General features: G+C 39.4%; 1 protein-coding gene across 3 annotated transcripts; it reads left to right on the top strand.

Annotated features, from left to right (window-relative positions):
• The first annotated feature begins 1073 nt into the window (after positions 1–1073).
• DENND6A (DENN domain containing 6A) lies at positions 1074–24779 on the top strand. Of its 3 annotated transcripts, none has more exons than XM_054162344.1 (20): positions 1074–1308; positions 3969–4007; positions 4102–4144; positions 6382–6494; positions 8380–8460; positions 8782–8887; positions 10020–10099; positions 12062–12124; positions 13184–13239; positions 13532–13654; positions 13827–13922; positions 16755–16849; positions 17507–17572; positions 17666–17730; positions 18348–18437; positions 19479–19532; positions 20198–20307; positions 20891–20993; positions 22551–22625; positions 23099–24779. In XM_054162344.1, the coding sequence occupies exons 1-20, from the start codon at positions 1126–1128 to the stop codon at positions 23228–23230; spliced, it is 1773 nt and encodes a 590-aa protein (XP_054018319.1). In that variant the 5' UTR covers positions 1074–1125; the 3' UTR covers positions 23231–24779. The 3 variants fall into 3 exon arrangements, with proteins under 3 accessions (XP_054018319.1, XP_054018312.1, XP_054018323.1); XM_054162337.1 differs by having other exon boundaries at positions 8782–8890; XM_054162348.1 differs by lacking the exon at positions 17507–17572 and having other exon boundaries at positions 8782–8890.
• The last annotated feature ends 321 nt before the right edge of the window (positions 24780–25100 follow it).

Here is a 25100-nt window from a genome sequence, read left to right as displayed (position 1 = left end):
CCTCCTTTGTCTAGGAAATTAATGATCAAAGAATGCTTTAATTTCTGGCAGTTCGCTGTTGATAGATAAACAAATGTTGTTAATGGGTATCAGGAAGCAGTGCAGCTGGAGAGTTGTAAATTTTCTGTTAAGTATGTGGTGTCTTGGTTTTTGTGTTTGCAACTTCTACCGAGAGAAAGCAGCACTTTGTCATTCAGGCAGCCAGTCTGTCTGCTGGTGCTACAGTTGAAGCTTTTCAACCAAATGTCCAGTGCCAATAACTAAAAAGAGTTAGAGGTCAGGAAGGTGTGATGTTGTTTGTTTCATTTAATAAAGTAGCTGTTTAGCACTGTCAACTCCACAGATTGCTTTCTCCTGAAATATAAATGGGACATGAACTATGTGAAAAGACTATTTGAAAGTTCTTGCATTATTAAAGAAAGAGTTTGGCTTTTGGTTAAGGTGCTAAAAATGGCTTTAAGAGATTAAAATGCTTTCATTTTTATTATTCTAATTTCCTGAGCAGTGTAAAGCCTATACGATATTTCCATCTGACTCCTGGAAGATGCTTAGCGTTGCGTAGGACATGCCTATTAATTGCTTAGCGATACCCTTGGCCCCGCTCAGGTGTTGTTTCCTGACGTGCCAAACAGGAAAAGAAAATTGCGATTCTTTGCCTATGGTGCGCTGCCTGCAGAAGGTCCTCGCACCAGCACCCTGCTAAAGCGCTAGCGACGTGGGTAGCCCGCTGTCCAGGGCAAGGCTGCTCCGTCTCAAATTCCATGACAGAGCAGCTTGTCCCTGCTCACGGCGAGCTGGAGTGGCGGAGCCGCGGCTCGCCGGGAGCGCGGGCTGTTCCAGAGCGGGGCAGGCGAGAGGGGGCGGTGTTCTGCGGCTTCGCCCGCTCTATCCCTGCGAGCCGTGAGAGGGCGCCGGGTCGCTGCTTCCTGCTCTTGCCCATAGTAATGGTTTGGGCTCCGCGGCGCTCGCCGCCCCCCTCCTCTTGGACTCTCCTGCGTCAGGCGGCTCCAGTCTCCGCGGCAACCAGGGGGTGGGAGGCGGTGCCCCGGAGGTCACGTGGTCCCCGCGGCGGCGGCTGGGCCAGGGCCGGGGCCGGGGCCGGCTCGGCGGCGGGCCGGTAACGCCATGTCCCTGCGGGAGCCGAGTCCGTGCGGCGCCGTTGAGGCCGGAGAGGATGCGGCGGCGGCGCTGGCGGAGCCGGATGGTCCGGACACGTGCTTATCGCTGCTGCCCTGGGACCGCTTTTCGGCTTGGCTGCACTGTGTGTGTGTGGTGGGCTTTGACTTGGAGCTGGGCCAGGCGGTGGAGGTAAGTGAGGCGACGAGAGCGCGGCCACCACCCGGCTTCGGCGATGGGCTTGTGGGCAGCGGGCCCTCGGGGCCGGCGGCTCTGCGGCAGGGCCCCGCCGGAATCGGGCACTTCCTCTGGTGCAGGCATTGCACAGCGGCGGGGGAAGCTTGGCGGCGTTGTGAGGGAAATGTGATTGTGCAAATTCCCGAGGGGCGGCGAGGGGAGCGAGCTTCGGCGGGGCTGGCATAGCGTACGGAGGGCGGGAGGGAGCGTGCGGTGGGAGAGCGGCGACAGCTGTCACCAAGCGTCAGGTGAGTCCAGTAAGCAGCTGTGTTCATTATGCTGGCCGTCATGTCACAGTGCTCCTGGGAGCGGTTTTCATCTCGTGCCAAGATCTGTATAAAGGGCACGCTCAGCTTGTTTTGTGCACCCATAGCCCTAATTCCCAGCACAGGTCCGTGTCAGAGACTTTTTAAAGTGTGTTAGCGATGTGAATGCAACGGTTTGCTCCAGATCACAGAGCTATGCAAATAAATCGTCTTAAATGTTTGAAGCACTTTCCTTGCGCCTTTAAATGAATGTCAGGCTGTGACAAAGCCGTAGTGATGCTGCTTCAAACCACAGGGGTTTTAACTCCCCGCTGAGCTTTGCCGTTTTGTACAGCAGACATCTATGAAATCTCATGTGGAACTGCATGAGAGAGCTGATTGGGCCGAAAATTAAACTTGAAAGAGGAATTTGAATCAGTTATGCTGTATTTGCCATATCACCCCACAGCAAACAGCGTAGAGGGGAAAGTGTCTTTTTCTTTCTTTGTGAGTTGGGGTTTTGTTGAAGTAGTGCTATCATAAATGTATACGGACTGGCCTAAAGTTCTGGCAAGCTAGCTAGTACAGTATTTAAAATACAGAATTGATATGTGTTGTTGGCTGCAAGAGAACTGCAAATAAAACCCCAACATACTGTGCTAATTACCTAGGTTACATTTGCTTTGTGTTAGAAGGTATTGTTAGCAGCAAAGACAAGCATTTCTTTATAACCTCTGACTTAAGCAGATAATGTGCTTGATGGCTGAGAAGCAGAGTGAGTAGCCTCTCCTGTCTGCAAACAACTCTGTTCACCATCCCTTCAGTTGTAGTTCATTGGACACACAAAATGAAACTGAAAATGTCTGCATAACTAAGGCGTGAGCTTTTTCACTTAAGTTACTGCAGGAAGAATTGACATTCAGTTTGAATTTTGGGAAGATACACTGATGAGGGAGGAAAAAGCAGTATGAATTTTAGTTTGGTCTGTACTCAAGTCATCTGACTAGATGCAGGTCACTTCAGCATCAATCAGCTGCTGAAAGAGTTACCTTTGAGTGTGTTGCTTAGCATAAGACAGGGTAGGAAAATGTTCACAGATTAAAAAAAGCTGATGATAGGTTTTCTAAATAGAGTACACAGGTGTTCCAGTCACATGTCTACTTTTAGCTTTAGCAATAGTATGTTGTATGGCTGGATAACATTGGATAAGAGTCTGAGGGAAAAATAAATTAATTGGAGATTTTATGGCACAGGGACAGATGACCTTCTTAGAGACCAGCCAGTGGATATATTTTTTTGTTTTGTTTTTCTATAGAGTAGGTTAGCATTATGCTGTCAGGAGATTTACTTGCTTACAAGATTAAATCAGATAACTGGATGTTAATGGTATGATAACATGAGGACTTCAGACTAACTTAGTGTTCCTGCATTGAACTTCGTTCTTGGTGAAGTTCCCCTCTGTGGAGGCCTTGAAACCTTCTTTGAAAGATCATCTTAGAATTCATGATGAATTTCTTTTGCTTACAAGGTAGCTACTCATTTCAGTAAATTTGGGTTTGGGGTTTTCTGAGTAGCTGTTTAGTTGAAATTTAAGTATCTTGACGTCGTCTTCTTTCCTGGATGTTCATGTCTCATTTACTTGCATATTTACTGATTCTGTACATCCAGGGTATTTTAAATGATGGTACTTCCATATCTTACATTGTATTGCATCATTTTTTATTTCTGCACTGTAAAAATAGATAGTTTAAATTAATTTCTGTTTGTTTGGGTTTTTACCAGTACAACAGCCATAGCTTTTTGAGTATGTTCCTCGAGATTTCATGGTTCCCAGCTCTCATTTACAGTATCACCAAGGTTGGAAGAGACCTCAAAGATCATCAAGTCCAATTTAAGGCAAATATTCATCCTCCAAGAGTTACTGTTACTACAGGGGGGAATTCTGTGATTGAATTTTGGTTACCCCTACCTAACTATCAATTGCAACAGATTTTGGACCATAATGTGTTGTTGACTTTCTGTAGAACCCTCTATCACATTTTGTATGTACAAGATAAATCTGAAGGGTAGAATGTTGCTCTCCTTTGAGATGTGTTGCACTAAGAATCTCAAGTATTCTGATTTTATTTTATTTTTTAATGATCTATATGGCCTCCAGCTGGCATCTAAAATACCTTATAAAGATGAATGATTAAGTTAGTTGTAAAGATATGAAAAGAACAGAGACACTACATCAATGGCTTACCATTGACAATAGCCTAAGGCTAAGCAGATACTTGAAGACTGTGTTGTCAAAATATTGAATAGAAGCTTACTGGTTATACCCAGTGTATTTTCAAATAAGGTTTTCTGTGTTTGTTTTCCTTGTAGGTAATATATCCTCCACATTCAAAACTCACAGATAAAGAGGTAAGTCATGGTTGCTGGATAAGTATATAATTTGGGTTTAGTTTAGTAATTTCAGGAACTATAATGACTCTCTTTTCTTTTCCCTGCTCTTTAGAAAACCAATATTTGCTATTTGTCTTTTCCAGATTCTAATTCAGGTAAGTGCTTCCATCAATCACTCTGTAGTCATCTGTTGTTGGACTGAACTGTGTTTAAGAAGTTGAGAGTATGTGTTACTGGGTTTAGATTAAATACTTACATGAGTATCTTAACATTGCAATACACAAAAGTTGCAAGTAAGGTTAAATTAAAACTAATTGCCTATGTTGCAGTAAGGTCTGAGAATTCTTTGTTTTGTGTAAGTGAAATATCAGAACTCTGAATGCAGAAGAGCTTCCAAATGAGACACATGCAGAGGTTTCAGAATACTTTTCAAGTAAAGAATGAACATCTTAATCTCACTTTAAAAAGAAATAATGTCATTGTAGGCATAGAATTTGAAGGGCTTAATAAAGCTAATGGAAGGGATACAGAACCCTTCTCATAAAGGAATAAATGTGCATTTTCTACCTTCATAACAGTCAAACTGACTTTTAAGTTTGAAAACATTTGGAAAGAACAGTTGTGAAAGGAAAACCTAGGTGATCTTACATCTTTTTGATGTTTCTGCTGCTGTGCGTGGTCCTACTTGCTCCATTCTTTAACCTTCTGCCATTCTGCTGCCAAAGAGAAATTGGAGGCATGTGGCTGATGACCTGGACCGCCTGCAAAAAGATCTGGCAGAACTACAGACACTTTCACATACATTTCTTTACAAAAGTCAAAAGCTGTAGTAACAGACTCTTACCCTGTGCTTTTGGTTGCTGTGCAGCATACAACTCTGATATGGGGAGATGCAGGTGTGTGCTTTTAATGTGTGTGTGAGATGTTTCTTATGTAATTTTTCAAAATATCTTGGTTAATTTTCCCCCATTGTCTTAATGTCTTTAAAATTGAGATTTTTTTTCTCTGTTCATATACTGTGAGAAAGAACTTGCTTTAGCTACCCATTTGAATTGTGTGGTTATCCCATCGTACAATACTTTGCTACTTTTGGTTTTGTCTTTGTGTATTGAGAGTTTCCTGTTGCAGCTTCAGGGGGTTTTAAGACTCAGACATGGATGCTCTGAATGTGCTGGTATAATTCCACTGCACAGCCAGTAACTTCACCTGAGGGTTTGGGCTTTCTGTGGTTGCTGGAGCAGTAGTTATGTGACTGAAAGAGAAGATGATGACATGGAATTTTAAGTTTGAAGAAGAGTAATCTAGAGAATGGAGCTTTGCCTGGCTGTGTAGTCACTTAGCACTGGCTGGAATAAGAAAGGACAGCTGTGAAGAATCAAGATTATGACTGCATGATTTTTTTTCTCCTTGAGGTCTTTACAGAGAAGCAAATGAGACTTTTGCCAGCCAGAAACTTGCTGCTTAACAGTAGCTGTAAGTTTAACATAAGCAGGTAGTCTGCTTATCACAAGTTGACAATGCTCATGAGGTGGTCTTTCAATTGATTGTGATTATGTTAATAGTATTGCATTCCATGTTTTTTTTACAGGGTTGCTAGAATAAGTAGCTGGATGTTTTTAAGATTCTAGCAGTCCCCCTTATCACTGTTCCCATGAACAATGCATTCTGTTCAGTTTACATAGTTTCTACTTGAATTAAAGGGGTTTTTTGAGCTTTGTTTCTTTTAACAGTGAGCAACATCAGTAATGGTGAGAACACAGCTGTGAGAGTACCAGTGATGCAGGTTCTGATACTGCAGTTCTCACGTTCCACCTGGATAAAGTTTCTTTCTTGTCTGATACAAACAGCCTAAATTTATCTGGGAATATTATTGGGATGTAGTATTCAGTTTAATTCAGTTTTCTGCACTTAGTTTTGTGGCTTTCAAAAATACTGAGTCCTAGGCTTGGGTGTGGAGTTGTGAGAGGTCAGAATAACACACTCCCATTTGACTTAACCTATGAACTGCTTGGTGTCAAGAAGAGGCCAAGTGCAGTCATCAACAGAGAAATGATACATGGTCAACATGATCAAAGCTCTACAGGCAGATCAATAAAATGTGTAATCACAGTAGGAGAACAGCCATTAGTAGAGCTTCTTTAAGGACCTGGCAGCCTAACAAACTCATTGTGAGGCACAGTGACATTTTTCTTCCTGTAGGTTAGATCTCTATTGTTGCCAAAGATACCAAGTTCGTCATTGAAAAATATACATGGCCACAGTAACAGGGCACAATACCAGTGCAAGATAAATGAATCAAAACTGTTACACCTCTTTGGCTGTAAGGAAGTCCTCATGTTAAACAAGGCTCAGACTCAGAATACTCTGTTGTTTATGTCTTCCTTCTACTTAGGTTGTCTTGGGGACACACAGTTTTGTTTTAGGTTTCGACGATCTCCTGGAAGGAAAGTCTCATTGTGTTGTTTTCTGGACCAATTGGACAGAGATCTACCAGTTTACTTAAAGGTTGGAAATAAGAAAAAACTGAATGTAACATCTCCTGGGTTGTATTCATTTATGGGTCTTCACACTTAAGCTTAATGCTTGAAAAACAAAATGCCCAAAAGACGAAGCTCAGCAAATGTTTTCTGCAGCATGTCATTATCATAATAATTAACTAATAATTAGTTTTGTCAGCTCTTCTTTAAGCTTTATTACTATGGTTTCTTGGAATGCAAGGAAATAAATTGGAGACCAGACCTATTTTTTTTTTTTACTATCTAGAAACCTGTATATCAAATTGTAAAAAACATTACTTTTTTTGAAACCTGAAGTGCTTTATAACTTCATAAATAAAATTGAGATGTCTCTTTCTGTTTCCACTCTTCTCTTTTTTTTTTTTTTTTTGGTGGATGGAGCAGTTACCTAAAAGAGGTAGTGGCCAAAAAGTTGCTCTCAGCATGTCCTTATGGAAAATTAAGGCCTTAAACTGTGCTAGTGGGAGTCTGAATCTCAAACTCAAATTAAATCTGTATATGTGGCAAATACTTGAATTCCTCTTTGTAGGAAGGATGAAGCTGTTCTTTTGTCTCTGTAATAGGAGACCATGCTTCTTTAATATTCCAAGAATCTTTTAGATAACTAGTAGACTGAAAGACTGGGTTTTACCTGTTCACGTCAGAGCTTTAAGATTTTTCAGCTACTAATATCTTTTTAGTACTTAGCAAAATTGAGTGTTGATTTTTATTCCCCCCCTTCATGGTGTGTCAGGAGAGTATAGGTATCAAAATAGGGAAGCCAAAAAACACATCTGTTTCCACCCACTGATGTTTTCTCTTTGGAGTTTCATCCAAGACTAATGCACCACAAAGCATATTATATATGCTTTGTGAGAAGGGCATACTTTCTTAGAAGGGTAACGAAGTTGGTGAGGGGTTTGGAACACAAGCCCTATGAGGAGAGGCTGAGGGAGCTGGGGTTGCTTAGCCTGGAGAAGAGGAGGCTCAGGGGAGACCTTATTGCTGTCTACAACTACCTGAAGGGAGGTTGTAGACAGGCGGAGGTTGGTCTCTTGTCCCAGGCAGCCAGAAGAAGAGGACACAGTCTCAGGCTGCACCAGGGGAAGTTTAAGCTGGATGTTAGGAAGAAATTCTACACAGAGAGAGTGAATGCCCATTGGAATGGGCTGCCCTGGGGAGGTGGTGGAATCACCATCATTGGAGGTGTTGAGGAGGACACTTGATAGGTTGCTTGGTTGCATGGTTTAGTTGATCAGGTGGTGTTGGATAATAGGTTGGACTCAATGATCTTAAAGGTCTCTTCCAACCTGGTTTATTCTATTCATTAAAAAATAATAAAATAAATGCAAATAACCAGGGTCATCTTTCTGGTTTATTATATCTTACTAACTTTGGAGCTTGCAGGCAAATAAGCTTTTAAAATAATAATAATAATAAACCAGGTTGGAAGAGACCTTCAAGATCATCGCATCCAACCTCTCAACCAATCCAACCCACCTAAACAACTAACCCATGGCACCAAGCACCCCATCAAGTCTCCTGAACACCTCCAATGACGATGACTCCACCACCTCCCCGGGCAGCCCATTCCAATGGGCAATCACTCTCTCTGTGTCGAATTTCTTCCTAACATCCAGCTTAAACCTTCCCTGGCGCAGCCTGAGACTGTGTCCTCTTGTTCTGGTACTGGCTGCCTGGGAGAAGAGACCAACCTCCGCCTGTCTACAACCTCCCTTCAGGTAGTTGTAGAGAGCAATAAGGTCCCCCCTGAGTCTCCTTCTCTCCAGGCTAAGCAACCCCAGCTCCCTCATTGCATTGAATGCTGAAGAGTGCATTGAATGCTGAAGAACAGTATCAGGTTGTTGCAATGAATTCTTTCCTTTCTTTTGCAGAAAGATCCAGCATATTACTATGGTTATGTGTATTTCAGACAGGTCCGAGACAAATCGTTAAAGAGAGGCTATTTCCAGAAGGTAATTTCAATTCTTTTAGCAAAATATTAATTCAGAAATTAATTATTTTTCTGTGACCTCAGAAAAGCAGGAAGAGTATCTTGCTCTCTTAAAAAAAAAAAAAAAAAGCACTGTCAAATTACAAATTTTTTGTGTGCTTAAAAATCCAAAAGTTGGGAACTGTGGGGAATTGGCTTTTTGCAGTTGCCATCACATCTGTGGTTGGCGTGCGTGTGAGGAGAATCATGCTTGATGTTCTCTGAAGATAACCAGAACTGCAACAGAACTGAGGGGAAGGGTTACCATTGAATTATATTTTTGTTTTCTTACTCTTCCTTCCAGTCACTGGTCCTCATCAGCAAGCTACCTTATGTCCATCTCTTTCACACGATGCTCAAGCACATAGCACCAGAATACTTTGAGAAAAGTGAAGCTTTCCTGGAAGCAGGTAGTGGTACTGTTATATTGTTCTGGAAGAGCTTGGATGTATCATGTACTACTTCGAAAGAAATAACAAACAACACTGTCACATTCTAGTTTGTGGTTTTGTCTCCTTGCAGGATAGAGGGTTGAAAGTTCAGCTCACTGGTTTGATTCCTATATCCTTGAACAGAGCTAACATGATTTTGGATCTTCCATGGGAGAGTTGATGTTCTTCTCTGAAAAACATGCAGGGTTTTGTTGGATGTTTTAGGACCAGCTGTTCAGCACAAGGAGCTGGTGGCCATCCTTACAAATTCAGCCTTTTTTGGGCATTCTGGCAACTTTTGTTTAATGTCCTTGAAAGAGATTCTCCACACCCCCCCCCCCCCCCCCCCCGCCCCGGGAAAAAAAGCCAAAGAGCAGGACTGAGAACAGGTTCCTTAACCTTACAGTAGACATGTCAGCCAGAGAAGTCCAAATGGGAAAGGAATTTCCTCTCTGCCTAGAGGTGCTGGGTTCTTTGTACTGTCTGGCCTATACGACACTCATGTCTTTGTTCAGTCACTGAGCAGCAATTTGTGGAACCCATTCTTGATGATGGAATTGTACTTTTCAAGCACCTTACAGCTAAACAGGTTTTATTGAATGATTGTGTTATGAACAAAATAAGCTCTGCAGAAACTACTGAAATTATTTAGGATGTTCATAACTTTTTACAACAAAATGTTGAAAAACTTTCCAGGCAAGCTACAAAGCTAGCTGTACCCTTCACTACTTGTGTTTCTGTTATACAGCAGCTACTGTACATAAACGTACGTTTTCTTTTCAGAGTTTCTTAATATATACTCTCATGGTTTCTTATGTAACATTTCATAAACTAATTGTGAGGCTAGTTGCTAGGAAAAAAATGGAGGACAAGGAGTCTGTTTTCTTGGAATTAAAAACTTTATAGATTTAACAAAATAATACATTAAAGATGTCAAAAAGGCTGTAAAACTTCGATTGAGTTTAGAGTAATTCAGGTGTGAGTAGAATTGTTGCAAGCTTTCAGGACTGATTTAAAACTGCAATGTGCACAAAGGTAATTACAGTATCCTGAGTTACAGCATATATAAGCTAGTTATATTTCTTTTTTTTTCTTCTTTTTTCCCTTTAAGTTTGTAGTGATGTTGATCGTTGGCCACCACCAATTCCAGGGAAGATACTGCACTTGCCTATCATGGGCATTATCATGAAGGTAAATTCTCCTGTACTTATTTTACTCAGGGTATGTGTTCCTTTCCATTGGCGGTGTAAATATTCACTGTATTCTACCTTGTTTTCAGGGTCTTGTGCTTCAGAACAGAAAGAGATGTATACAGCACTGGGAGTTAAGATCTGGGAATTGTTGGTTAGGTTCCGTAATAGTGGGGAGGAGGTGAGATTCTTTTATGGTGCGTAGGTTAGAATCCTAGAATAAATAAGGTTGGAAGAGACCTCAGAGATCATCAAGTCCAACCTGTCACCCAGGACCTCATGACTACTAGACCACGGCACCAAGTGCCACGTCCAATCCCCTCTTGAACACCTCCAGGGACGGTGACTCCACCACCTCTCTGGGCAGCCCATTCCAATGCCTAACAACTCTCTGTGAAGAACTTTCTCTTCACCTCGAGTCTGAACTTCCCCTGGTGCAGCTTGAGACTGCATCCTCTCATTCTGGCACTGGTTGCCTGGGGGAAGAGACCAACCCCCTTCTGGCTACAACTACCCTTCAGGTAGTTGTAGACAGCAATAAGGTCTCCCCTGAGCCGCCTCTTCTCCAGGCTAAACAACCCCAGCTCCCTCAGCCTCTCCTCATAGGGCTTGTGCTTGAGGCCTCTCACCAGCTTCGTTGCCTTCTCTGGAGGTTAACACATAATAAGCAATATTTAATACAACTGCTAATTGTGGTGTCTATATTATCCTTCTGGAGTATGCATTCTCTGAGACTTCAATGCTAATTATATTTATCTACTGATAACATTAATAACACCTCAAAATACTGAGAATTTAACTTCCAGTCAAGCAGATTAAACATACTGCTGAAAATAATTCTTTTTCCTAAAGTTTGACTTTTTTGACTTGCACACCAGAAATTGGTTTCTTGGTCTGTTGATGTTTTTCAATGGAAGTGAAATATCTGAGGAAGGCTATCAAAGAAGTTGTATCTAGTATGTGGGGAGGAACTATATGCCTGTGCCTAGATGCACGGAGGTTACATGATGACTAAGAACTGGGCCTCAGGGAGCGATAGCATCTCCATATGAAATGCAATTAAATGGACTTGATAGATCTGGAGGTTACAGTCAGAAGTATATTCTTAGCAGATACTCTCAAGTTTATTGCTGGATGCATGTGTATCACCAGGGACAGGAAGGCAAAGTGTCTGAAGCTGTTCTAAAATTAAAAATTTTAAAAAGCAGTATTCTGGATGCTGGGTGGTAATGATGAAAGCTGGATATGTGTTTTTTTGGGTATTGCCTGCATTTATCAAATCAGTAATTCTTACCCATGAGAGTTGAAATGGCTTTACTTGGTTTAAGAATGCAGTAATTACTGTCTTCTGTAATATTGTCCCTGTTTAAGGTTGGTTGTTTGGGGGTTTTTTTGCACTGCACAGGCAGTCAGTTTTAATTTCTGCATATGAATTACATCTGTTTGTGCACACAGGCTTCCAGTATGATTAAATTTGTGTTGCTCAAGACAGAGAAGTGAGACCAGAAAAGGAGATTTATGTTGTTCAGTTTGTTTGGTCTCTGCCTCATACCCGCCAGGATGTCTCATGTTTTAAAAGAAGATATTTTCTAAAAGTAATTCTGTAACTCCTTAAAACCCCATAGCTTTACATCTGATCATTCTCTCCAACACTTAAACATATTTTTATTTGAGCTATTATGACACTTGTGACTAATGTTATTAACAATCTTTTTTAACTGAAGTATTATTTGTGTGTTCTATTATTTGATTTGCCACGCAGGATGACATAGTATTGCATACTGATTTCTGTAGCAATGGTCTGTAGTCTTCAGGTATGTGTTCATTGATGTTGGATGTTCTGTGGAGCAAATTAAGCATCCTGCTGTAATACAGCCTCTTTAAATACTGTATCTGGTCTGTAAGTCAGCATTTTCAGTCTCTGCTGAATTTGATACAAATAAAAAATCTTTTTCTTTCACAGCTGCAGATTCCAACATATCGTGACAAGCCTGGAACAACGCCAGTAGCACAGGATATGCACCAGGTAGAGATCAGATAGTTCTGCTGAATATAACCTCAAGAAAAAACTAAATACCTGCTTTCATTCTTTTACTTTAAACTTCTTCCTAGAAGATTGGTAGCAAATCCTGATTTACTTTGTTAATAACAAAATCACAGTATCAGGAAGAGACCTCAAAGATCATCGAATCCAACCTGTCACCACAGACCTCATGCCTAAACCATGGCACCAAGTGCCACGTCCAATCCCCTCTTGAATGCCTCCAGGGATGGGGACTCCACCACCTCCCTGGGCAGCCCATTCCAATGGTGAATGACTCTCTCAGTGAAGAACTTTCTCCTCGCCTCGAGCCTAAACTTCCCCTGGCACAGCTTGAGACTGTGTCGTCTTGTTCTGGTGCTGGTTGCTTGATAGAAGAGACCAACTCCCTCCTGGCTACAACCACCCTTCAGGTAGTTGTAGAGAGCAATGAGGTCTCCGCTGAGCCTCCTCTTCTCCAGGCTAAACAATCCCAGCTCCCTCAGCCTCTCCTCATAGGGCTTGGGCTCAAGGCCTCTCACCAGCCTCGTCCATAGCCTTTGGAACTTTGAGTAGAAGAGTCTAGGGTTGGATTCTTTGTAGAAAAGGTATTCTAACCCACTTACACCAACTACTTTAGAAAGTCCAGCTCCTGACAAAATTACTGAACTTGAATGTCCATTTCCTGGATGAAACTATATTTAAACTAGTGGTTTTTTGAGGATTCAAACCAAATTAAAAATCTTCAGCCATGGGAAACATATATAAAACATATCTGTGCCTTGATGTGCTGCATGACTAAAAACAACTTCAGTGTTTTATATCTGTTCTGGACTGAAAGTGTCATGCCTGTAAGTGTGGTGTGTGTTGGGTTGGGGAAGTCTTGCTTTTAGTACGCAAAAGGAGTTACTCTTGGAGATGATGTAGTACATACTGCAGTAGTAGAGTAGTGGTAAATAATTAGGGTTTATACCATTTACCATCTGTAAGCATTTAAGGGAAACTATTTCATTTAATACCTAGGTATTCTGATGACTAAAAAACAAGCATTGCGATGTCTTTTAGGCAGATGCTCAGATCTCCATGCCTCTACTGACTGTTCATGAAGTAAATCTTTTCAGGTAGGAGTTTGGACTGATAATATTCCTAATTGTGAATTCCCACAAGTCAAAGATTTATGACAGTTCCATAAGACATCTCTTAGCTTGCAAACTAACATGTATCAGTATTGGGTTTAATAGTCTCTTTCTGTAAAGATGGCTAAAGAACAATTTTGGCAACAAGCTGAAAGTGCAATAAATAGGTTCATTAAATGTTCCAATGCTATTTCAGACTTCCTTTTTATCTAGTTCTTAATTATGTATTTCCTCTGGTTATGTTAAGTGTAATTAAAATACCTCAATCTATTTTTAGGTGTTTCTGTCCAGTGTTCTTTCACGTCCAGATGCTTTGGGAACTAGTACTGCTAGGGGAACCACTTGTTGTGATGGCACCATCACCATCAGAGTCTTCAGAAACTGTGTTGGCACTTGTTAGGTAAATGTAGTGAAGCTTTCTAACTAATGACTGAGTCCTTGTAGATTGTAGCTGTGTACAGCATCATTTCACCTGAGTCTATCAAAACATGACAAATCTTAGATTTGCTTGTGTCTTTCATGGAATTTGCACTGCATACATGCCATGAGTTTACCCTATGTTTGCCTTGCAGTTGCATTTCACCATTGAAGTACTGCAGTGATTTCAGGCCATACTTCACCATACATGACAGTGAGTTCAAAGAATATACAACTCGCACACAAGCCCCGTGAGTAAATCGAACTTTGTTATGAAGGTGCTGCTCAAAGCCACTCCTAACCATAAATTTGTTTTGAGATATGCCTTCCTTAACTAGTCTGAATTCACATCATTAGAGAATTACATTTATACTATTTATAAGATTTATCTTACAGAGTGCTATAATTTGTTGGTTTAAGTTTTCACTCCAGTTAGATACAATAAAGGAAGTTATGAAACCATGTTGTAATAAACTACATAGCTTCATAGGATACTTGTGTACAATGTAAATAAAACTGCAAATACAAAAGCAAGAAAAATTTTGCTTTTCCATAGGGTCTTGTCTGTGTGACACCAGCTCCATAGTAGCATCTTGGGAAATTGTTCTATAACTGTTAGTATTTTTAAGCAATTACTAAACACAGTGACTTGTAGACTTCAGCATTCATACAACTCTTTTGTAAGGTTTTTCCAGTTGGTGTCCTGATTGAAACAGTAATTTAAATATCTCTTCATTAAGTTTCTTAGAAAAATGTTGTAAATAATTCATAAATTATGATTCCTTTTTAAAGAGTGTCAGTCTACAAAACCAGATTTGTTTGAAAGTGCTTTAGGAACACACTTTTCCATTTTTCTTCTTTTTGTCTTTCCTTTCTTTTTTAAATCCTACACCTATTTTGATAGCATACACCTCCAGTATTTCCTATTACGTGTTATTTAAATGCAACTTGATTTGGGAGTGGAGTGCTTTTGTTAGGTTCACTGGTCTCTTATAAATATGTTTTTCTGATAACACGACAGTGGTTATTGTGTTGGGATTTTTGTTTGGTTTCTTTGTTTTATTGGTTGCAGCAGAGGAAAAGCATACAAATACAGGCACTATGTTTTGGATTGCATTCCACAGGAATGATTATGCAGTATGTAAGTCAGCTTCTAAAAATAATTCAAAGAAGAATTTGGTTAAACTTTAGGGGCCCATGTTTAAAAACTGCATCTGCTGCCCTGTAGCAAATTAGAAAGTTTGTTCAGTGCACAGGCTGGTATTTGAAGCAGAGCTAGAAGCGCTCTGCCTTGCGTACAGAAAACAAAAATAACTGGAAAGATTGGGAACAGGATTTTAAGAGTAGTGGCTAGAAGAGGAAGACTGCTGATAAAGCAGATTTTATGTATTTTATCAGCTTCAGCAAATGAGGGTAGGAAGGCAGTGTTCTTCATCTGGATGTTTCAATTTATCATGCCTTTTCTGAAATTACTTCAGTATTTTTTAAATCAGAATTGGTTCTGGTCGATATGATGGATTAAGGCTCCTGAAAGTGGCCAAGTACCTTACCAAGACTTCCTATTGTACCACCAGTAGCAGTGAAACAAGATTCCTCAGGATTTGCTACCAGTTTACATTGACTTGTAGAAATGCTGATTTTGTGCATGTGTGAGCATGAAAGCCTTACTTAACTTTAACCCTCAGTCTTTAACCTGGCAGTTAGTAACAGAATGTCAATTTGTGTACATGGGTCCAAGCCAGCTCTGTGTGAAATTTGCTTTTTTGGGTCTCAAAAAACAGGCATGAAAAGATTTAATAGGTTAGATTTGATCCATTCCTGGGGAGAAAGAGAATGCCTATTGTTTGGGTTCTCTTGAGCCTTGTTTTTTTTTCCTTTTTGTGGATTCTTATGACATAACCATGAGAGGAACAGAAAGGATCATAAATAATTTTTTTCAGAATAAACCAAAATAATCTGTTGAGACCTTTTTATGGATGCTGGTCTTCCTTGTTTTGGAAGAGAAATTGTAAATCATGTATGATAATGGTGAAACGTTATGAACAATTTCTGCAAATCCTGATGAATTAAAATGAGTTTAACAGAATTACAGAAACAGTAGAGGTTAATGAGACTGAATTCAAATGAGTGGGGGAAATATATCTGATAAAAAGTTTTCAGATGAACACCTGAACAGCAGGAAGACTTGGAAGAAGTGATTTTTCTGGTGAAGGCTGAATTTATGACAAGCAAGAAAATCTATCAGAGAAACTGATACAATTTGGTGCTGCTCATTCTAAGATGAAATACAGAGATGAAAATGGCTATTTCCATAGCTCAGACATTCTGCTAATCTCTTACCGTGCTCTGTGGTCAGATTTTTATTCTGTTTTCATTTAAGCAGTTATAATTGTGTGTGTGTATACACAATCAGTTATGATTTCATTATATTAGTGCTATAAATCCAAATTCGCAGGCCTATGCCATAGCAGCAGTTCCATGCTCTTACAGCCTCTTGTTGTCTGGATGTCCCTGTGCATCTCCAAAGCCAGATTCAAAGCACAGAGTAGACAGAAAAATCTGACAGGCTGTGAGCTTGGGCACAGTGCTGTTAAGGTGTTTGTACTTCATCCCTTGTTAACTGATTTTAACCATGACATTAAAGTTTTGGAAAGGAAGTGAGATAAGTGTCTCTTTCTTAATCATGTCATCTGATCTTTAGCTCTGCTGAAAAGTCACATACAAGCAGCAGTCATATTGACAGGCACATTCGATACCAAGAGTTTGTTATAATCAAACCTTGAAAAGTAGCAATTTGTCTTTCGAATACGGGCCAGATGCCTGCTTATTAAAAATAAAAAGTAATTAAAAATCAGATAATAACCCTATTCTCATCATTGCAGAAGGACAGAATTTAGTCCAGAGTTTAAGCAGATGTCATCACTTTTATTCTGCACTGCTATAAGCATACTGTGCTCTTATGTGCAACTTAAAATATAACTCTAAAATACAAAGGGAAAATAATTTTAAAGTTGGGAATTAAAGTTGACCTTTTGTATTCATCTCAAAGTGTTGTATTTTAAATGCTACTTCTGTTTTTCTAGGCCATCTGTCATTCTAGGGGTGACAAATCCTTTTTTTGCTAAAACACTTCAGCACTGGCCTCACATTATCCGCATCGGAGATATTAAACTTCCAGGTAAAGTACAAATATCTTCTACAATCCTGCACAGCAAGGTCTAACCTTATGCTTATGTATTTGCAAACATATGTGATTTAGTTCAATTACTTCAGTTTAATACTGAACAAATCCTAGTTTAATACTAACCAAATCCTTATGGTTATAAATCTGTCAAAGGTCTTCTGGCTGGAGAAGGATATACTTCAACCAACCAACCTAGTTTGGCCTATGGAAAAGGAGGCTTAAACTAATTCTCTTACTTACTGTGGGGCCATTGTTTTAATTCCTTGTATACAGTTTTTGGTTTGGTCACAGTTCTAAACATTTGTTCCTGAAAGCATTTATCCTAAGGGGGACAAAGGAAGATTGCTGCTTTGATTCAGAGGATCATCCTTATGGCTTGTTTTGGGTTGGTTTTTTTCTTGTTCATTTCCAACAGGGAACCCATGTATAAAATGAAAAGCCTGTATGTTGTTATTCATATGTTAACTGAATGTTTCTGGATATATACTGGGATGCTTGTCAGTGTTTCTAATGCTTCTCAGAATATTAAGTAATCTTAAAGTAATAAAAATACCCATTTCTGAAAATCATTGCAACGTGTAACGTGTCATCAGTAGTGTCTAGTAATAGAGATGGAGATTGTGAGAAAGGTGGCTTTAAATGTTTTGGCAGGTGAAGTTCCAAAGCAGGTGAAAGTGAAAAAACTGAAGAACCTAAAAACTTTGGACTCCAAACCAGGTAGTGAATTGCTTCAAGGTGAAATTATCAGTATTTTAATTTTTAAAAGCAAAAATTTTCTTTAACTATATGCTGCTTTTTTTTTTTCTTCAGGTGTTTATACCTCTTACAAGCCATACTTGAACAAGGATGAAGAAATTGTTAAACAGTTACAAAAGGTAATACTGCAAGTCTCTTCTTTTGGTAACTGTTTTGTGCACAGTCATATGGTGCTTTCAGTTATGACTCAGTTTTGTCTACATAACTGGAATGAAACTGGATTCTGATTCCTTTATGATTCAGTCCATAACTGACTAGAACACATCCCCATTGTAGAATAAAGGCTGCAGCCTTGTTAGCAGTTTCTCTATGCTAACCTCTTGAGTTCTACCATTCATGTTGTTAATGATTTAGAGAATAGAAATGTTTGATCATCTGCTTTGGGTTTTCCACCCTCTGCTGTTCCCTTCTAGCCTCTTTGGTCTGGAAATGAGGTGTGTAAGAATCAGAGCTTCCTTTAAATCATTTGCACAAGTTTGCATGTAGGTTTTTGTCTTTCTTTTAAATTCCTGACATAAGAATTAAAAATCAGCATTTGAAGGGATGAATATCTGTGCATAGGGACTGGATGCTGTTGCTTTTGTTTCATGGTTCAGGCTAGGGGGTGCTATGTTTAAGCTTATGGCAAATGAATGCAGAAACAGTGGAATAAATATTCCTTTAAAAAACCCACCACAACTACTTACATGCTTTGGATTAACAGACTTACTGTCCTATTTCATTTCTTTTCCTCCAGGGTGTCCAGAAGAAGCGTCCTATGGAAGCACAGAGCGTGATCCTGCGGCGGTACTTTTTGGAGTTGACAGAAAGTTTCATTATTCCATTAGTGAGTTGTTAGACTAACAGGGATTTCACACATGTCTCGTGGAGTAGCCTTTTTTGGCACTAGCCTAAGTCCAGTAACTATCCTGTCAAGCCTAAACAAAAGTTATGAGAGACTTGAAAGGGCAGTATTTCTGCTTAGATTCAGAGCATTTAGAATTGGTGAAAGGATTATGATGAAACTCATCTTTATATCATTTCCTGTCAGGAAGTGTTAATGACCAACATGATGCAGCATGAGCTACAGAATTTGCACTTAACCTAGTCCCAGGTGAAAAAATACTAAAAGAAAAACCAACAACAAAAAACCAAACCAACCAACCAAAACCACAACAAACCCAAACACTAAGCATTCCCCAACTTAGGCTTAGAGAGATCAAGAAGTACAGTCATTTGCATACAAACACTTTGAAAATGTATAGTAGCTTCTCTTTATGTGTGCTTGTGTGAACTGGCAAGGCAGAGTTGCTTCCTGGTGTCAGACCTGAAGCTTTAGCAGTGGCCTTGCTAAGAAATGTCTCCACTGTTCATCCATTATCCCCCTGGGACTCTATCCATGTTTTTGCCAAGTGTTGCTACTGCAGGTGTGCCTACAGCTGATAAGAGCATTTTGTAGGTTAGTTCTATATTTAACTTTTGTATGAGAGACTCTGAAAATCACTTCCAAATACTTGACACAAAATGGAATTACTGTTTTGGAAACACTTGTGAGGTGAAGGTACCTGTGAACTGCCACCAGAGAAAAGGGAGTTTATTTACTAGAGTCTGAAGTTCAGGATATACACATTCCATGTGTATGTTTGTTTCCTGTCCTCCTTCCCCTTGCATCCTTCTTGAATCTTGCTAACGTAATGTTCCAAGGCTGGGAAATACAAATGGTGTTAGATAAGCTCCTAATGCTCTCATGGGGTAAATATGCATGACCTCACCCTGTACCAATACAGGAGAAAATGCTGTGGTCACAAGTGATAAGTAAACATAGACGTGGACTGTGTATCTTTAACACTGCTTATGCAAACAGCCTATTTTTTTTTCCTTTCCCTAGGAGCGTTATGTGGCAAGCCTGATGCCTTTGCAGAAATGCATATCACCGTGGAAGGTAAGGAAGTAAAATTCAGATGAGCTGGAAATTGGTAATTAAACAGTTACCGTATGCTCACAGCTGGCCAGCACGGCAAGCATGGTTATTCTGCCCCTCTGCTCTGTTGAGACTCCACCTGCAGTGCTGTGTGCAGCTCTGGAGATCTCGGCAGAGGAGAGATACTGACCTGTTGGAGCAGGTCCAGCCACTAAAATGCGATGGCTGGAACACTTGTGCTGTGAGGCCAGGCTGAGAGTGTTGAGGTTGTTCAGCCTGGAGAAGAGAAGGCTTCAGGGAGACATTATTGTGGCCTTTCAGTACTTAAAGGGGGCCTATAGGAAACATGGGGACAGTTTTTGTAGCAGGGTGTGTTATGACAGGGCAAAGGGTGATGGTTTTAAAGTAAAAAAGGTGAGGTTTAGACTAGATATAAAGAAGACTTTTTTTTGTGATGAGGGTGGTGAAACCCTGGCACAGGTTTCCCAAAGAGGTGGTATGTGTCCCATCCCTTGAAACACTCAAAGCCAGTTTGGACAGGGCTCTGAGCAATCTCATTGAGTTAAAGATGGCTGTGCTTATTGGAGAGGGTTTGATCTAGATGACCTTTACAGTCCCTTCTAGCCCAAAGCATTCTGAGGTTCTAATTGTCATCTTTTTAACGTTTTTTTTTTCTCTTGCCATAGAGCCCACCACAGCTCAGGCAGTTTAGCCAAGATGACTTCATGAAGACACTGGAAAAAGCAGGACCACAGCTCACATCAGGTTTAAAAGGAGACTGGATAGGACTTTACAAGTAATTTCTTTCATCAGAATAATAATAAAAATACATAAATGAAGACAGATTAATAATATAAGCATTCTTTTCCTGAGCAAACTTACTATTGATTTGGTTTAGTCTTACTTTTAGACTATGTATTTAAACAGGAATCAACAGTGCTTAGTACTCTTGCTTCAGTCTGTACTCTGTAAGCTGATAATGGTTTTCTTAAGATAATACTAACCCTACAGGTCTCTGTATACGAGATTATGATTTTATTTCTCCTCCTAACTTGATTCCTCCTTTCGATCAAATACAGAGATAAAAAATAGGATATTTCAAACTAAGCCTTGTGGGTTTTTTTTTCCTGACAAAATTCCTAACCATTCCTATCTTTCAGACACCTTTTATTGGCTTTGCTTCCTCAATCCTTGTCTTGGTTAATAGCACCCATTACAGTCCACTTCAGAATATTACAGTCTTTTGAAAGTAAATAGAGAGAGGGTCCTAATATCTCCTTCAGCCTCAACCATAACTACCTTAAATTTGACAACACTGAGCCCAGTGTTACCAAAACTAATGAAAACATAAGGTGTATTTTGCTTTGGTGTTTTACCAGGCATTTTTTGAAATCTCCAAACTTCGATGGTTGGTTTAGAAGCCGGCAGAAAGAAATGACACAGAAGTTGGAGGCCCTTCACTTAGAAGCGCTCTGTAATGAGGTTAGAAAAATTTGTACTTCTATTTTTCATCTTGTAACAAAAATCGATTGTCTCTCAAGTCAGTTCTACTTCTGCTGTTTTCATTGGTTGAAAGTAAAAATGTTGACAATTGTGTCAAGTCTAATTGAGCAAAACATGGTTTTGCCACGGTAGCTCTACAAGCTGGAGCTGACATAGCGAAAGAGAACAATATGAAATGCCCTTCACTTTTTAATAATAATAATTGTTGTTGGTTTATTGTGTTTATTGTGCATTTTGAAATTGGATACCTCCTTCCTTTTCCTCTTATTGATCATGGTGTTTTAGTCTCCCTCTCTGGAGATACTCAAAATACACCTGGATGCGTTCCTGTATGATTTGCTATAGGTGATCCTGCTCTGGAAGGGTGTTTGAGCTATATGATCTTTTAAGGTCCCTTCCAACCCCTAACATGCTGTCATTCTGTTCAGCTTCCAACCTTGGCAATTCATTTGGCAAGACATTTTTAATTGGGATATAGTTTGTAGCTTTGAAGATATAAACTCAGTGAATACTATAGAAAATTGACAACTAATTAGATACAGACAGTAAATAAGCCTACAACTGGTCCAAGGTAATTTGAGGCTAAGATGTGAAATCTGTTTATTGATACATAGAAAATGCCACATCTTAATGTTGTAAGATCCATTCTTTACTTAAGAAGTAAGTAGGGTATCAGTTGAGGCAGAAAACTTGTAAAGAAATATGTCACAAGAGATGAGATTGTCACACTAAAGAGGCAATAGCAAGAACAAAAAAAGTAAGTCAACACCACAGCTTTGAAACAAAAATCGTGCTAGTTAGTTTTAAAAAGCTATTGATTTTTATCTCTTGCCTTATCAGTCCCCAAACAGTGCATTGTAGCAAGCCAAACAGGTTGTTCAAATAGAGCAGCCCAAATAATTTCCAGGGCAATAGCTAGGTCGTTTGTATCACCTAGAATGTATCCAACTATATTTGACTTCTTGCAAATAAAAGGAAACTTGTGACAGCTTTGTTCCTGATTCTGCTCCTTACTAATTTCATCTTTTGGTCCAAGTGTTAACATCTTTCTACACATGAGCAAATGTCTTCAGCAGATGAATAGTAAAGGGGTAGAGAAACAGAAGTTCCATAAGAAAATTCACTTAATGAGTGTATTTTTAAGTTACCCATTATGATCTCCCTTAATGCCCTCGAAACAAGAAGTGCCACCTGGCACTATTGTAATATTTCATTGTGCTGGCAGATCTGATTTGGTAAACCCTCACTGACATTTTGCATTGTACATGCTGGTTTTGAAACTAAGCCTGTGTGGCATGATTTTTATTCTTTAAATTTGTTTGTATTGCATTTGTGTGATAGTATCCTGTTAGGCTAAGTCCTGGGCAAACCAGTTAAAGCAGATTTTGCAGTTCACAGTAGAGACAGTACATAAGTAAAATGAGTTTAGTATAAGGGAAAGGAGAAAGCACATTCTGAAAGAGTAGATATAAATTAATACCACTTCTGAAAATGACATATGTCGCTGTAAATATTTCAATGTTTTTATTCTTTCAGAACTTGGTTTTCTGGAGTCAGAAGCATACTGAAGTGGAAACAGTGGATCTTGTCTTAAAGTTGAAGAACAAACTGGTTAGTAAATGAATTGAACGTGTCTCAAATTTGCATGTCTTACCTAGAGAACCATTTTATCTAACTGTGTTTACAGGTACTTAAAATATTGCTCAAGATCTAGAGAGATCAATAAATCAATCCCTTAGGTGTTGGAAAAAACCCAGCTCACTCATTTCAGCCATGACTGAAAAGTTAGCTGGCTTCCCAACATGGTCCAGCTGTGTTGGAAGCAGTATTGCACTGATCTTGGATTATTTTTAAAACTCTTTGGAACTTTGTGACTGATCTGAATGGGAGCAAGGCTCAGTGGTCTGGGAAGAGAAAAACCATCTAAGCTCGTGCTGTTGTGGGTGTTGAGAAAACCAATCAAAATCCAAATTCCTACTCAGCAAAGGAGAAAACTGATTTTCCAGATTTGCTAATATGTCACTTTGTGTCTCAACTTAAGCATGCAGTTTTAATAGAAGCCATGTTTTATTGTTTCTTTACAGTCGCAGGCTGACAGAGAACATCTTCCTGTGAAAACCGACACACTGAAAAAGCTGGAGGCACACATCAATGATATTATAAGAGCACTTCCAGATGACTTACAGGACATTTTGCTCAAAACTGGCACAACGTGATTCCTGCTGGGCTTTTTGCTTGCACAGGACACAAGGCAAATACAGTTTCACAGAAGACAGTGACTTGAGTTCAGAACACAGCTGTAAATATCATTATAACAACACTACAAATGGACTGTACTAATTGTATAGCCACTATAGCATTCTCATGTTTTTTTCCACTTAAATACCAATGCAACTAAAGGAATTTCTATATCTAATAATGTCTGAACTAAGTGCTCTTAAAGAAAACTCTGTGGGCATATGAAACTATACCACAGTATAGGACCATGGCGCAGTGCTGGCATTGCAGAATGTTATCCAATTGGTGCTGCTATACCCAATCCTGTTAACTCAGGGGTAAGCAATACTCATCCTGTACTGTTCTGTTGATGTAGTACACAATTGCTTTTCTTTCCTTCCAGTTTTTAACTAGTGGTAAGTCCAAGCAGCATATTCTGTGATTTGGTCAAAATACATTATAGCTGAGGCATTTTACTAGTAAATCATAGCTTTCAAGTGTGTTTCAGGGCCAGCTGAAACAGTCAGATCCATTCTTTACTTTATTCCTTTCTTCTTCTTACCATCTTTCCAAAACCATATTAATTTAGCATCTTTCAAGATGGGAAGGCAGCTGACAAACATTTCCTGAAGGGAAGTGTCTATCATTCCATGTCAGTTAATTAGAGTGCTCTTATTGACATGCCTTAAATTATGAAATAATTGTATAATAACTGGTGGTTTTAAACTGCTGACACGCAGGATTTAAAGTGGATCGCTGGTGTAAATGTAAGCATGCAAAATCCATCACAGGAAGTAAACACAGTGGCATTCTAACAGGGATTTCAAAATCAGTGATTTCAGTAGGGTTAGCTGACATACAGTCTGTTTCAGTTGGTGATCATAGTGGTCAGCTTCTGTTATAATTTATTGTTTTAACTTTTAAAAATCATACTAGTAGGATATTTAAGGACATAGTGGAGCTGGAGGCAGAAACTGTTGCCTACAGCTGAAAAAAGCCTATGTAAAGATCAAACTGTGGCAAGAAGGGATTGTAGCATGAAATTATTCTCAGTATATGCATATAGCAGACATGCATAAAGAGCAATTTCCTCTTGCATATTAAGCAATGAGACTGTCATGTTTGTCCTCTACAAAAGTTTCAGTGGTATATAAGAACTCAGCTGCTCTACATGCAGTGTCATACTTTGAGCAGTTCGTATAGAATGAACTATGGCATACACACAGCATACACCTCTGTACGGTAAGAGGATCACAGTTACAAAAAAACCCTTCTGCTGTAAGTGCTTGGATAGAATTTGCAAAAACTTACAACATAATCCTGCTGTAAGAATATGCTTTTGTATGGTAAATATTTCATACCATCTTTTTAAAAATGTTTTATTTAGATATAAAGTGTCACAACGGTATTTTTATGGAGATAGCGTATTTTAATACTGTTATGGTTTGTATACGATTACTCATGACCTTAATGTATCTTTTATGTTACTTAAACTACACCACTTCAGCATTAATGTCTAAATTGCAATTTTTTTTTAAGTTGTGGGGTTGTTTTTTTCTTGCACACCCTGATCCAGTGGCATTTCTAATCCAGAAATTATTAAGTGGCTATTCTTAATACCAAATTATCTTAAATAATTAACCTGGAGCACTGTGTAGTTTCTTGGAATCATGTAAACTGGTAACAGCAATGGTAACTATCACATGACTGCAAATATGTATTTTTTTATAAGAAAATAAAGGGATTGGTTTGGTTTTTTTTCCCCTTTGGAAGTTTATGTGACTTAGGTGATGGGTGGGATTTGTTGGGTTTTCCCATCTCCTGTGTAAGCAGGGCTGTTCAGCACCTTGCACAGGTAGTTTGATTATG

This window comes from Dryobates pubescens, chromosome 1 (assembly GCF_014839835.1).
Source record: "Dryobates pubescens isolate bDryPub1 chromosome 1, bDryPub1.pri, whole genome shotgun sequence".
In the NCBI taxonomy this organism is placed as follows: Eukaryota; Metazoa; Chordata; class Aves; order Piciformes; family Picidae; genus Dryobates; species Dryobates pubescens.
This window is presented reverse-complemented; position numbering and strand designations above follow the sequence as displayed.